This window comes from Polistes canadensis, unplaced genomic scaffold (genome assembly GCF_001313835.1).
Source record: "Polistes canadensis isolate GaletaPanama2010 unplaced genomic scaffold, ASM131383v1 scaffold_14, whole genome shotgun sequence".
Lineage (NCBI taxonomy): Eukaryota > Metazoa > Arthropoda > Insecta > Hymenoptera > Vespidae > Polistes > Polistes canadensis.
In genome coordinates, this window is record NW_014569561.1 from 1,329,623 (window position 1) to 1,342,388 (window position 12,766).

General features: G+C 35.1%; 1 protein-coding gene across 1 annotated transcript in view; it reads right to left on the minus strand.

The window, feature by feature from the left end:
* LOC106793484 overlaps positions 1–12,766 on the minus strand; it is a gene marked incomplete at its 5' end in the record, with an annotated part of 252,922 nt that overhangs the window by 120,710 nt on the left and 119,446 nt on the right. The window contains one exon of the mRNA XM_014760469.1: positions 1,835–2,024. Within this exon, the coding sequence (XP_014615955.1) occupies positions 1,835–2,024 (190 nt within the window). The remainder of the gene's footprint in view (positions 1–1,834; positions 2,025–12,766) is intronic.

A 12,766-nucleotide genomic window follows, 5' to 3' on the forward strand; every position in this document is an offset into this window, starting at 1 on the left:
GAACACGTATTTGATAAATCGAATTTCAAACGATCACGAAGATTAAGAGGGAAACGTAATAGGACGATGCAAATAGTAAGAGACGAGCATCTCTCTCTCTCCCTCTTTCTCTCTTTCTCTCTATCTCTATCTCTCTTATGACTCTATACAATCGTGACGACATTTGGAGGCTCCCTTCGGAACTTCGGAGAACTGTTTCCGGTCGCTTCCGACGCGGATATTCAGTTTGATGGTTCAAACCGGATATTCGACTGGTACTCTTACCAAGTGGTTGCACGATCTAAGGATGCACAAGTTGTATTCTGTAGAAGGAGGGAAAGGGATAGAATAATGGATCGATGAAGGTGGAAAGCCTAAGAGGAATTTCGAGAGAGAACAGAGAAAGAAAAAGAGAGAGAGAGAGAGAGAGAGAGAGACAGAACGGCTTATAGCACCGCAAGCAAGTAGCTCATCTGCATTTCAAATGACGAGCCGTACCGAATATACCTCTCTTCCTTTTCTATATATATATATATATATCTACCTATAACTGTGTGTGTATGTATATGTATATCACTACCTGGGCACCTGCAAAGTATACGGCTCCCTACGCTTTGTCCTCAAATACCGATCTGTCCCAATCCTCTTCTTTCGATACGATACGAATGTACAAAGAGGAGAAAGAGAAGCAGAGACAGGCAAATAAAAAGAGAAAGAGAGAGAGAGATAGATAGATAGAGAAATAAAGAATGAGAGAAACAGATAGAAAGACAGAGAGATAACATCACTTGCGGTCGAACCACTACAATGTTCTCAACCTACCCAGAGAAAAGGAATACCTGCGGATTTGTGGCTAAGCGATGGGCAATTGAAAGTGAACGGAAATCGTACTCTTAGATTGACCAACCATCGTTTAAATTAAATTAGGAAATGCTGCTGTGCTTTTGCCTAATTTACCTAGATTCATGTTGTTCTACGGTAAGTGTCGAAATTTAACGATTATTCGGTACGAAGAGAGAACTGTACAAATGTTAGAATTGACGTTAAATTTAAATTACATGGTTTCATTCGTCTAGGTAATATTTGAATTTGTTGATTATAATAGGAGGAAAATTCGTTTGGATAATTAATAATATTCGGATATGTAGGTATGTATTTAAATATTAGATATATAGATTAACCGACTATTGTGTTTTACTTTGTAAAAATTTTATTAAAAATGTTTTTGATTTCGTTGTTTTCTTTTTTTTTGGTCAATTAAATGAGAAGAAACAAAAAAAAAAGATATATAAATACAAAGCTAGCTCGTTTGAAATATAACAAAAGTGACGTTGTCTCACGTAAAGCTCCTGGGACTTGCGAAGTAACTTCAGAAATACTATCTTCTCGTTTTCTTTCTCTTTCTCTTTCTCTTTCTTTCTTTCTTTCTTTCTCTCTCTCTCTCTCTCTCTCTCTCTCTCTCTCTCTCTCTCAACCGTCGTACGTCACTTTAAATTCCCAACGTAGTTTATTTCCTAGGAAAACACGAAACGCGTTTGCATCGAAGTAAGAAAGAGAAACAGAGTAAAAGAGAGTTTTATCGTTTCAACGTTTATGCACTCGTAGTTTCTTTTTATATTCCTGTTAGTAGAAATGAAAACTCGAGAGATTCGTAAGTGGAAAAAAAAAAAAAGGAAAAGAAAATAAAGTAAAAAAAAGTTTTCAGTGGATTTTTTCTTTTGACTATTTTGCTTGCGATCGTGCGTAAAATCGTATCGTAGACATGCAAAATAGAAATAATAAAAGTACTTGGAAAGAGAGAGAGAGAGAGAGAGAATGGAAAAAAAGAAAAAAAATAGTACATAAGCTCACTTACCTTGCCAACTCCGGTAAGCTCCTTGACTCCTATCCTCCTGAGAAGGGCCGGTGGTGCCGGAGGCGGTGATTTGAGAAGCAATGCGGCGTATCCATTAGGAAAGATTAGTTGCTCTTCTGGTCCGATGTTTTCGTCACCCGAACGTCGTCGACGATGGGGACTCGACGACAGGTTTAACTTCTGTGCGGCTCTGCTTAAACGAAAAAAACAAATTATTAGATTTATATCGATTCACACACATTAAGAAAATCGATATATTATAATAAAAAATATTCAGAGTTGTTATGATAAATGAAAAAGAAAACACGTGCCGTGGAGCAGCAGTTCGATACGAAAGCCCGTCTACTCTGCTCGAAGGTAAATAACATACTGACAAAAGAACGTATAGGATAAACAGAACGCGTTTTTGCATTTTCTCTTTCTCTCTTTCTCCCTGCGGAATATGTAAACAAACACTTTTAAATACAATTACGAAGGAACGTAATGGATATATTGAATTTTATATAATATATAAAATATAATTAAAATTTGTTCCATTATTTTAATAATAATAATCGAAGAAAAAGTCATTATTATGATCAACTAGGCTATTAAATTTAAAAGTAAACATTATGTATATATAAAGTAAATAATTATGGCCATTAAAGCTAACACACATTATGGTATTATTAAAAGGATAAAAGTAGACGACAAAAATAATAAAAAATGTTAATATACGTTTCGATCCGTTCGTACCATTCGACGAAGATAAATAGACATAGTTCGAAGATAAATAACATACTATTGTAAAAATCTATAACGATAACATATATCTTTACTTAACGGTATATGAGTGTGTAAACAAACGGATTTTAAATACGATTCAAAAATATAATACTTCGTAATAATAATAATAATAATAATACGCGAATAAAAATAAATTAATTTCATTATTGAGAAATAATTACAACAACCAATCAAAATATTAATACCAATTATTATTAAATATTTAAAACATTTGTAACATATAAATGACTGTCATTATTCTATCTAAACTCAACATGGTAACATTTGATGATACGTTAACGAGAACACGGCACCATCCTCATATACGTAGTTTTCTCATCGTAGAGCCTGGATGAGCTAGCAAGAAAGCGATAAAAGGAAATTAAGGTGACTCAGACGATGTCTTACGTGGATTAAACGCACGACTTACTCTCTCGAATCTCTACCTTCACTTACACCTGTACATATAGATATACCTGTATATATCGAAGATAGTAGAGTATCTTGTACCCGTCTCTTCTGGTCGCTAACGAGTGAAACAGAGAGAAAGAGAGAGAGATTATGTGTGTGTGTGTGTGTGTGTGTCTAGGATTCCGGAAGGTATGTGTCTCGAGGGTGACTGGGTGACATACTCCGCAGGGTGGCCCGGTAATCAGCGAAGGTAATGTGCCGGAACTCGGAGCAGTCCGGGGTACCGGCGCGTTTAAAGGGGTGCCTTCAACGTAGAGGGGATGAACCGAGAGGGTGGGAAGAAGGGGAAGAGGAGGGAGGGCTCGTGGAGACTCGGTTTCGGCGACCCTAACTCCACCACCCCGCGGGCCTCGTTAACCCACGCTCTGTGAAATTGGAAATACCAACGATCTCTCCCTCTCTATCCCTCCTTCCTTCTTCTCTCTCTCTCTCTTTCTTTCTCCCTTTCTCTCTCTCTCTCTCATTCACTCACTCACTCACTCACTCGTTCCATTATTTCTCTATCTTTCTCTATCTTTCTCGCTTCTTCTCTCTCGCACTTTTTGTCTCTGTCTACCTGTCTCTCTTCCACCGTCCGTCCGTTTGTCTGTTTCTCTTTTTCCATCTCTGTCTGTATGCCTATCCGTTTGTCTGTCTGCCTCTCTTACCGAACGAAAACGTACATAGGAATACGTCGAGCGTCATAAAAAATAGATGGGTGAAAATAGAAGGGTCCAGTTATCAACGTGTATCCTGTTTGCTTTATACCGCTCGATTTCTGCTTTAACGAATAATCCATATACGTTCGATGACTTCTTTTTTTTTTCTTTTTATAAAAAGTATTGTATGATTCAGTATAGATAATTAAGAACTAAAATAATAAACAATTTTTTCTTTCTTTTTAAACTGTCTATATATATATATGTATATGTAAGGAAATAATAGACTTTAAAATTTTTAATTTTGAAGGATTGTTCCAAAGATATATATATATATATATATATATTTGATAATTGTTATCTTAACAATAAGATAATTAGGAATAGTAATTTAATTACTTTGCAATAACAACGTCGGCTTTCTGTGTTTGCTTTAATTATTAGGAGAGTCCTTTTCTCGAGCTAAGCGAATCCTTCTAGAGAATTGGATACACTTTCTCCGAGTTTATGGTACGAGACTTTAACGGAAGAATTACGCGCGGTTATTTGCTCCTTTCCCGAAAAAAAAGGAAGAAAGAAAATAAAGAAAAAGAATCGTGGGACTTCGTAACTACACGCGAATATCAATCCTTAATTCAGTTCACTATTTTTTCAATAAACGTTCTAGGATTTTTTCCAGAATTATCCTTGAACATTTTTTTCTCATAAATTCGATGACCTGTAACGTATGAAGAAGAAGAAGAAGAAGAAGAAAAAAAGAGCATGTCCTCTTTTTAATTACGTTTTGTTTTCTTTTATTTTACGAGTGCGTTAACAATCTTGTTTAATACTGAAAAATATTCGGGTAATGAGAAACCACGTTCTTTCTAAAGAACAAAAAATGTATATACATATACGACTTTGCAAACGGCCAGACCAACAAGAGTCAACAACAAGTCACGTCTAGGTTGGAATATACATAACCTACGACGACGAATATCGTACATAATTAATGGATCTTGCAATGCTGTAAACAGGTGCATGAGAAATTTCATCTGACCGTATTTATTTGACTCACAGTGAAAGAAAAAGGGACGTACTTTTAATAAGAGAAGAAAAAGTAACGAAGGAGACGAACGAGCAAATGACAGTACGAATAACGAAGCGTATATCGTGAATAAAAATCAAAATTAACGGGAATATTTGGAATTGGTCGAAACGAATTTTTAATTGAACAAATAAAAAAAATAAAAAAATCAAATGAATCTCGCGAGTATTTTCGCGATAAATTAAAAAGACGATTTTCACCGTCATAACGAAATTCCAATATCCGAGAATTCTGCTCTATCGGGATTGAAAGATAAATCCTTTCTTTTTACTTTTACAACATGTGTTTTCGGAAACGCGAAAGAATCGATTCCTCTTGAAACGGAGGGTATATTACCGGGGACACAGGTGCGTGTCGCAGAAACGTAATTTACGCATCAATCACGAGGAACAGATGCGTAGTACTTCCCACACGCTTTCTCTCTCTCTCTTTCTTTCTCTGTTTCGCTCCAATCTCAAGGAAAATGAGGAGTACCTTCTTGCCTACTCGAGTATTCTTCGCCATTTCATAAACAATGCTGAAAAGATCCCAAGGGTATTGACGATAGTAATACTTTCAAATTCCGTGCAGCTTTTAAATAATGAATCTTTGAAGATAAACGAAAAAAATGTCGTAATAAAATGTCTATTAGAATTGTGCTAGAAAATTTGTATATACAAATGCAATAATAATCGAAGAAAAGAAATTTCTTCTTTAGAAAGGAAATTCTCATAAAATATCCCTCCCCCCTCCCCTATAACGAGTTACATATAAGAAATTATTGACGAAACACGTTCTATCATAAAAATAGAAAGTGAACTTCGAGATAATAACATTTACAGTTAACTCGATAAATTATCTCCCCACGTTCCTTACAATATCCAATTTAAATCATGAAAAAATAATTATATGATAATAATAATGATGATGATGATTATTTTTATTATTATTATTATTATTATGAAACAGCAAAGGTAAGGTATAACGATACACTGAAACGTCATTAATCACGGCTCGATGACGTGCCTCGTTCACATAACTCGGCTCCGTAATCAGAAGAACAAGAAAATGAGAAAAAAAAAGGGATAGATAACGATCTATTACGAATCCACTAGTACTCCAAATAAATGATAAAAAAGAAAAAGGAAGAAAAAAACATAAAATAATTATTCACTCGCATGTATTTTAAGTATATACTTATATATACAATGCAATACAATAAACACATTAGAAATAGCACACGAAATCGATCATTTAGAAGTTTATCATCATATCATGTTAATTTTTCTTTCTTTTATCGACGTTTCCTTTCTATTTGGTATTTTACGAAGTAATAAAAGTATCGGAGAAGAGTACCATAGCCAGAAGATATCTCTCTCTCTCTCTCTCTTTCTCGTTCGTTCGCTCGTTCGCTCGTAATTCGCGCGGAAATTACACGCTTAATTCGCGATGTTATTTACGAGCGAGCGGACACACTCGTGCCCTCGCCCTATGATTCACTCTCTCACTCACTCTCTCTCTCTCTCTCTTTTTTTCTCTTCCATTCTTCACTATTTTTCCCTCTCTCTCTCTCTCTCTCTCTCTCTTTCTCTCATACATACACCCTTCTTGGCAACTCGCCACGTATCTCGGCTTAATCAAGGAAATTATGGTGCGAAACGCTTTAAACGTCGGGGGCCGTTAGCGAGGTAGCATATCTCTTGTTGTGACACGTCTAATAGCGGCAACGCAAGCGCCAAATAAAAACTTTCTGCGATCCTAGTATGCAAGATCTTTATTACATGAACGAGAGAACGAAAGAGTATATGCTCTTTCTCCTCTCCCCCAGGCCCCATAAGTTTATGTTATATGCACGTACTTGCTCGCACGCACAGTTTCAAATCGATTTTTACGATAGAAACTCATATTTCCTCTTTGTTTTTCGTAAAGACTACAACACAATCGATAATAAAAAAAAGTATCTCTCTTTAAAGAGTTGATCTAAAGAAAAAAAAATTGTCGTGATCACTAATCGATTTATTGTTAGAGAACACCACACACACAATGTTTCTAGTATATTCTAGTGGAATGGTACTTACTCGATAACTCGTAACAGAAAGGATCTCTTCCGTTTTCGATCGTAATGTTGTTCATGCGAGTAACAACTGCTCGCTCGAGTTACCTTCGGTAAACTTTGCTATCTCGTTTACGCGGTTCTTCTTTCTTTTCTCTCTCTCTCTCTCTCTCTCTCTCTCTCTCTCTCTGTTTCTCTATCTTTATCAGATGTTCTTTCCTTCTTTTGGTCTATCATTTTTTTTTACTCCCTTCCTATTCGTTTTACACGAATCCTTTTTCTCGGTTCTTTTCTGTCGATTCTCCGTTGCCCGGAAACGGAAAGAAAACATCGACAATCCCGGACGGGACGGATGGAGAACATCCGAGAGACCGTCGATGAAGCTTTCTCTATCTATCACTATCACTCTCTCTTTCTCTTTTCTCTTTCTCTTTTCTATTTATCTCTGATTCTATCTCTATCTTTTTCTCCTTTTCACTTACACTGGATAAACCGCGACTCGAGGTTCGTTCTCCGTCGAAACGACAAATCCCACCTAACTCAACCCCTTTTTCCGGATTGAATTGCCATAATCGATTTGTGAAAAATCCCGGCCACGTATTCACCCGTTCTCGTTCTCTTTCACATTTTCTTTTTCTTTTCACTCGTTCTTTCTTTTACATTATTCTTGTACATTATTGTCTCTGTCTCTCTCTCTCTCTTTTATGAATTTTTATATTTATTCTCTATTATTAGATTCATATGCTCGACATCGACGTTATATCGATACGTTACATTATCTAATAATCTCAATTTCCAATCTACATTCCCTCAACGATACGAGATATTATTTAATAATCCAATTTAACAGGATGCGACACTCCTCTCGTTAATCGTAATTGGATATCCGAAAATCACTATAAAATGAAGCTCTTTCTCTCTCTGTCTCTCTCTCTCTTTCTCTTTCATAGTAAAATAAATGGTGTTCGAGGTCTATCCCCTATTCGAAAATAAATCAAAAAGTTAATCGCATAATGCGCACTCGCTGACGACGCTCGTAATGTTACCGGTGAAGAGGAGAGGATCGGGAGTGGTTATGTCGGGAAGCAATGTCAGGATGTGAAATTTATATTTTACATTTTCCGCTCTTTTCGTAATATGTTGGAAATAATATAGGGAAAAAAAGGAATGAAGGAAGGAAGGAAGGAAGGAACGAACGACGAAATGCTTTTCTTTTTCGAGACACGTATGGTTTAGATGTCGCAGTAAATCTGCGATAGGCAAACCGGAAATACAAACTTGGGAGTATCGTTTAACTTACATCGACGTACGTGAGTCCTACCCGCTATCATAAATCATACTGAATGCTGAGAAACGGCCAGTAGTCACGAAGGAAGAAAAGGGAAAGAGAAAGAGAAAGAGATGACTAAAAAAAGAAAATAAAATAAAAGTAAAGGAAGAGGCTCGTTGTTGGGTGTCTCAGCTGTTGGTTGTTACCAACACCGATTGAATTGCTTCCGCCGTTTTCTCGTGTATAACAAACCATCAACCGTGTAAAGGACAGGGACGTTTCTCGACCTTCGAAGATACTCCAATTCTCATACACGCACAAACCATTCCTTTATACCTCATCGAACCCTCTAAAATATCCCTTTTAGTATTAGAAGAAGAATAGGGGGAGAAGTGACGTAGCGTGTGAAATTTATTCTCAACGATATTTTGTTATCTTGTCGAAAATCGTATAAAAAAATAAAGAAAAACGAAAAAGAGAAATAAAATAATATTTCATAAAATATTTTACGACCAATGAGAGAAAGAAAGAGAGAGAGAGCTACGCGTATTCGAGACATTGCGATAATTTTTGGCCAGACAAAAAAATTATTTCAAAGATAAAAGAAATCATTTGAAGTCACTCGCTTTGTCGAAATCAACGACAGAAGTAGTATATAGCAGGAAGAAAAAATCAGGGTTAGTCCTTTAAGTGGTGAGCCCTTTGTTACGGATCGCTTTCGAGTGGAATGACAAAAAAAAAAAAAGGGAGAGAATTCGAAAGAGAAGACAAGCACTCCACTTTTTTTTTTTTTTCTTTCTCATTCTTTCTTTCTATCTTCCTTCTTTTTTATTTTCCTTTTTCTTTTTCCTTTTTTTTTGAAAACGCACGAAAAGACGAAGATAAAAATTGCATACTGCAGAAGCGAGTTGCACGCGTTTGGTCTTCTTTTCTCCCTCTCCCTCCCAACCCCTTCTTTCTCTCACTCTCACTTTCACTCTCTCTCTCTCTCTCTCTCCCACTCTCTCTTCTCGTCATCATATCGGCGAATCCTTTGATCCTGTCTCTAAGTACGACGCATTTTATCCTGCAGACACATCGCATTTCGATTGATAAGAGGCAGGAAAAGAGAATAGACGAGTACGGAGGGAGTGGTCGGCCTGTTGGGAAAAAGATAGAGAGAGAAAGAAGTTGAAGAAAGAGGGTTGAAGAGGCTCAGCGTTTCTCTGATATGCGAACTTGCCAAATTGATGTATGGGGAAAGAGACGAACGAACGCATCTCTTCCATCAACGGAGAATGATGCAACGAACGTTCTCTTCCTTGAAAAAAAGTATCCGACAAATAATACTATACGAGGACACGTTTGCGATTTGAAAAAATTGAAGGAAAATGTTAAAAAAAAGAAAAATAAATTAATATCATTCGTAATTTGTAATGAAAGTATCTTTTATAAACATATTTAATGTCTAGAAACATTTTGTAAGATTTCGTTTACCGACGTTAAAGAAAACGTAATAATCTCAGTTATATTATAACAAGAGGAAAGGTGAAGTATAAAATATGATACTGAGAGTCTTTTCGTATCTTTGTATTATAACTCTGCTGACATGAAAGAAAAAAGGAAGAAGAAAAAAAAAGAAAGAAAAAAATTGTAAAAAGATTATACAGAGAAAGGAGAGATGGATGGAAGAAGTTGAAAAGAAGATGGGAAAGAAAAATGAAGCAAAGTACGAGATTCGTAATGCGAGATCGTTTTGCATGATCCCTTTTCACGTTCGAATATTATTCTGATATTCCTAGTACAAAATGATCTGTTCATTTCACGGTACATTAAGCACGTAATTTTCGTACCTATCGCTTTCTGATTCATTGCCATATTAATGCGATAATACCAAGATTGCGTTTTTTTTTTTTATCGTTTAATAATTTATTTTTTATTTATATTTTATATTTATTTATTTCTTTTTATAATTGTAACCCCGTTCGAGGTTTCGATGATATATAAAAAAAAGAGATATTCTGAATTAGAGTAAATTTCATGTATTCGCAATACTTCGACGAATCGTTGAAATTTGATTTGCGTTATGAAAAAGTTTGATTGCCGATAGAGAGATTCCTTGTGAAGAAAGTCGAGCAACTTTTTCAGATTGTTCGTGATTGAATTTCCTATCAATGAAATTTCATGCTCCTTCGGTTCTCATATCTCGTTTGTCGGTTATGAAATTTATATTTTCATGTTAGATAAATATTAAATAATTAATTCAGTTTATATATAAGATTGAATTTTTTTCTATCAAAAAAAATAACGCTTACATATATATTATTATTATTATTTTCTTTCTTCGTCTTATTTAATTCTCGAACTCTAGTTCGATCTACGAGTTTATTTCTCGGTTCGACGAAAAAGAAGAAAGAAAAGAAAAAAAAAGTACTATTCGTGGGTATCCACGTAGAATCCAGTAGAAAATGATTCGACTCTCTTGTGAATGCAGGACGTTTCGTGTCTCCCAGGAGACCGTCAGACGAGTGGGCAAATATCGTGAAAAGTAGGCGTGTGCGTAAGTTCTGGATGAACGCGACGAAATTCAGCAAGTTCTTCAAGAGCGTATTTTGCATGCTCTTGCAGGGTTCTTTTAGTAGGTAATAGAGAAAGCAAGAACAACTGCAAAGAATAAAATAAACGGTTGTTAACGTGAAGACGTGTTCATTGATTTTTTATAATATGTATTTTTGTATTAGGTAATCGAACAAGTTTGCGTAGATATTTATACACTAGATAGTTATAAATAATCAAAAAATCAAAATCTAAGTTTGTAATGTAAACATTACTTGCTTCATAAATAAATAACGTAATTTAGAAATGCAATAGCAATAACAAAATAGTAGTATTATGTTTTCGTAAGGAAACAAAGTTAAAAACAGCTAATATTTCAAGATAGTTGTAATGCAACAGATTCTTTTGAAGAAAAAGATGTAAGCTCGACATAAAAAATAACAATCACCTCCGATAACATTCGATATTCGACATAAGTGATTTAAAGACAGAAGCACGTGTTTTTTATTCTGTTTGAAAACGAACCCAGATAATCGGTTTTACCCGTTTCGACGGATTTTATTAATACTCGGGACGGTTTATTTCACTTTTTTTCTTTTTTAAGTGTGGGATAAACCCAATATAAATTGTTGCCGGATATTTTCGAACTTTCCGAAATCGGTATTATTTAACTGGCGAGATCGTTGTAGGTATAGATAAAAGAAAGAAAGTAAAATATGTGCATTTAAATTTAAGACCTATGTTAGACAATAAAACAGATTTCAGGTATTTATTACGATCCAATTGAATTATAGAAAAATAACTTTGCTCTTGCTTATGTATAGATTAATTATTATTTAAAATTTTTGTTATTAGTGGAAAATTAACTGGATAAAAAGTAGCAAGTTCAAAATGAACTCTAAAACAAAACGATGAAACTGTTAGGAAGGATATGAAAATGAAATCGGTTTTCGAAATAATTCGTTAGAATTTTGTTAATCAGAGCGTTCATATTATTTTTTAAAATTCAAGAGCTATAGGAAGTTTATACACGCTCGGTTAAGTTGAAGCGTGTGTTAGTACATCGAAATTTACCAATGCGTTTAATTTGTCTGGAAACTTGTCGCGATTAACGTTGAATTTTATTGCCATAGAACCGATAAAAGCTTACGATAAATAATAACCTCTGATAATAGGTATATATATATATACAATGGAACCTCCAATATCCGACGATCTAGTATTCGAACGTTCTATTATCCGAACATTTTATGCATACTCTCCTGTGTGCGTCATCAATGTACAATTATATAGTTCACTACACATAAACTATGTAAAAAACTAAATTTATAAATAGAATATATTTATAATTATATTTAGTTATATATTTTATAAATATAAATACATATTGTGGTAAAAATATGAAAAGAATTGTCACAAACGGAAAACAACCTTGTTAATTCGTATAACGAAGGTTCTCTCTCTGTATACATAATATAATACATAATATCTCGAGTATAAAAAAGAATCATACGAAAATAAAATAGAAAATCTCGTTAATGTTAATACGATTTTTAAACCATGGGGACATCGAAGAAAAAGAGAAAAAGTAAAAAAAAAAAAAAAAAAAACAAAAAAAGGGGAAAGAGAAGAAATTCAAAGATACGAAGAAGAATTGTCGGAGAGTAAAGCGAATAGAATAAACTTTGGCAAGAGCTCTCGTTGTTAAGCGGCGAAAGGACGGCTTAGCTGTCCCTTTTCGAAAGGGCTTTACAGTGTCGTGCAATATGCTGTACGCTCTCGAAAGGGTTTTTATCTCGCGTAAATCGTCGCTCACGTCAACGACGGATAGAGAGCTCGTCGTTTCGACGGAGTAGCAGCAAGAGGAGTAGCAACAATTTTTTCACCCTTTTTCGCGACTCTCTACTCTCGCTAATACATACATACGATTCTCGTAGTCCATCCGTCAGCAGCTTCCTCCTTCTGTCCCTTTCTCTTTCTCTACCCCAACAATTCTCTCTCTCTCTCTTTCTCTCTTTCTCGTGTACAAAAGCGAGCTATCGCGGCTATCGCGTCAATAAGGTAGATAAATTTTCGATAAAGCCGCTTGAGCGTCGGCAAGCCATCTCTTTTCCGATTTTCACTGTCTCGACAA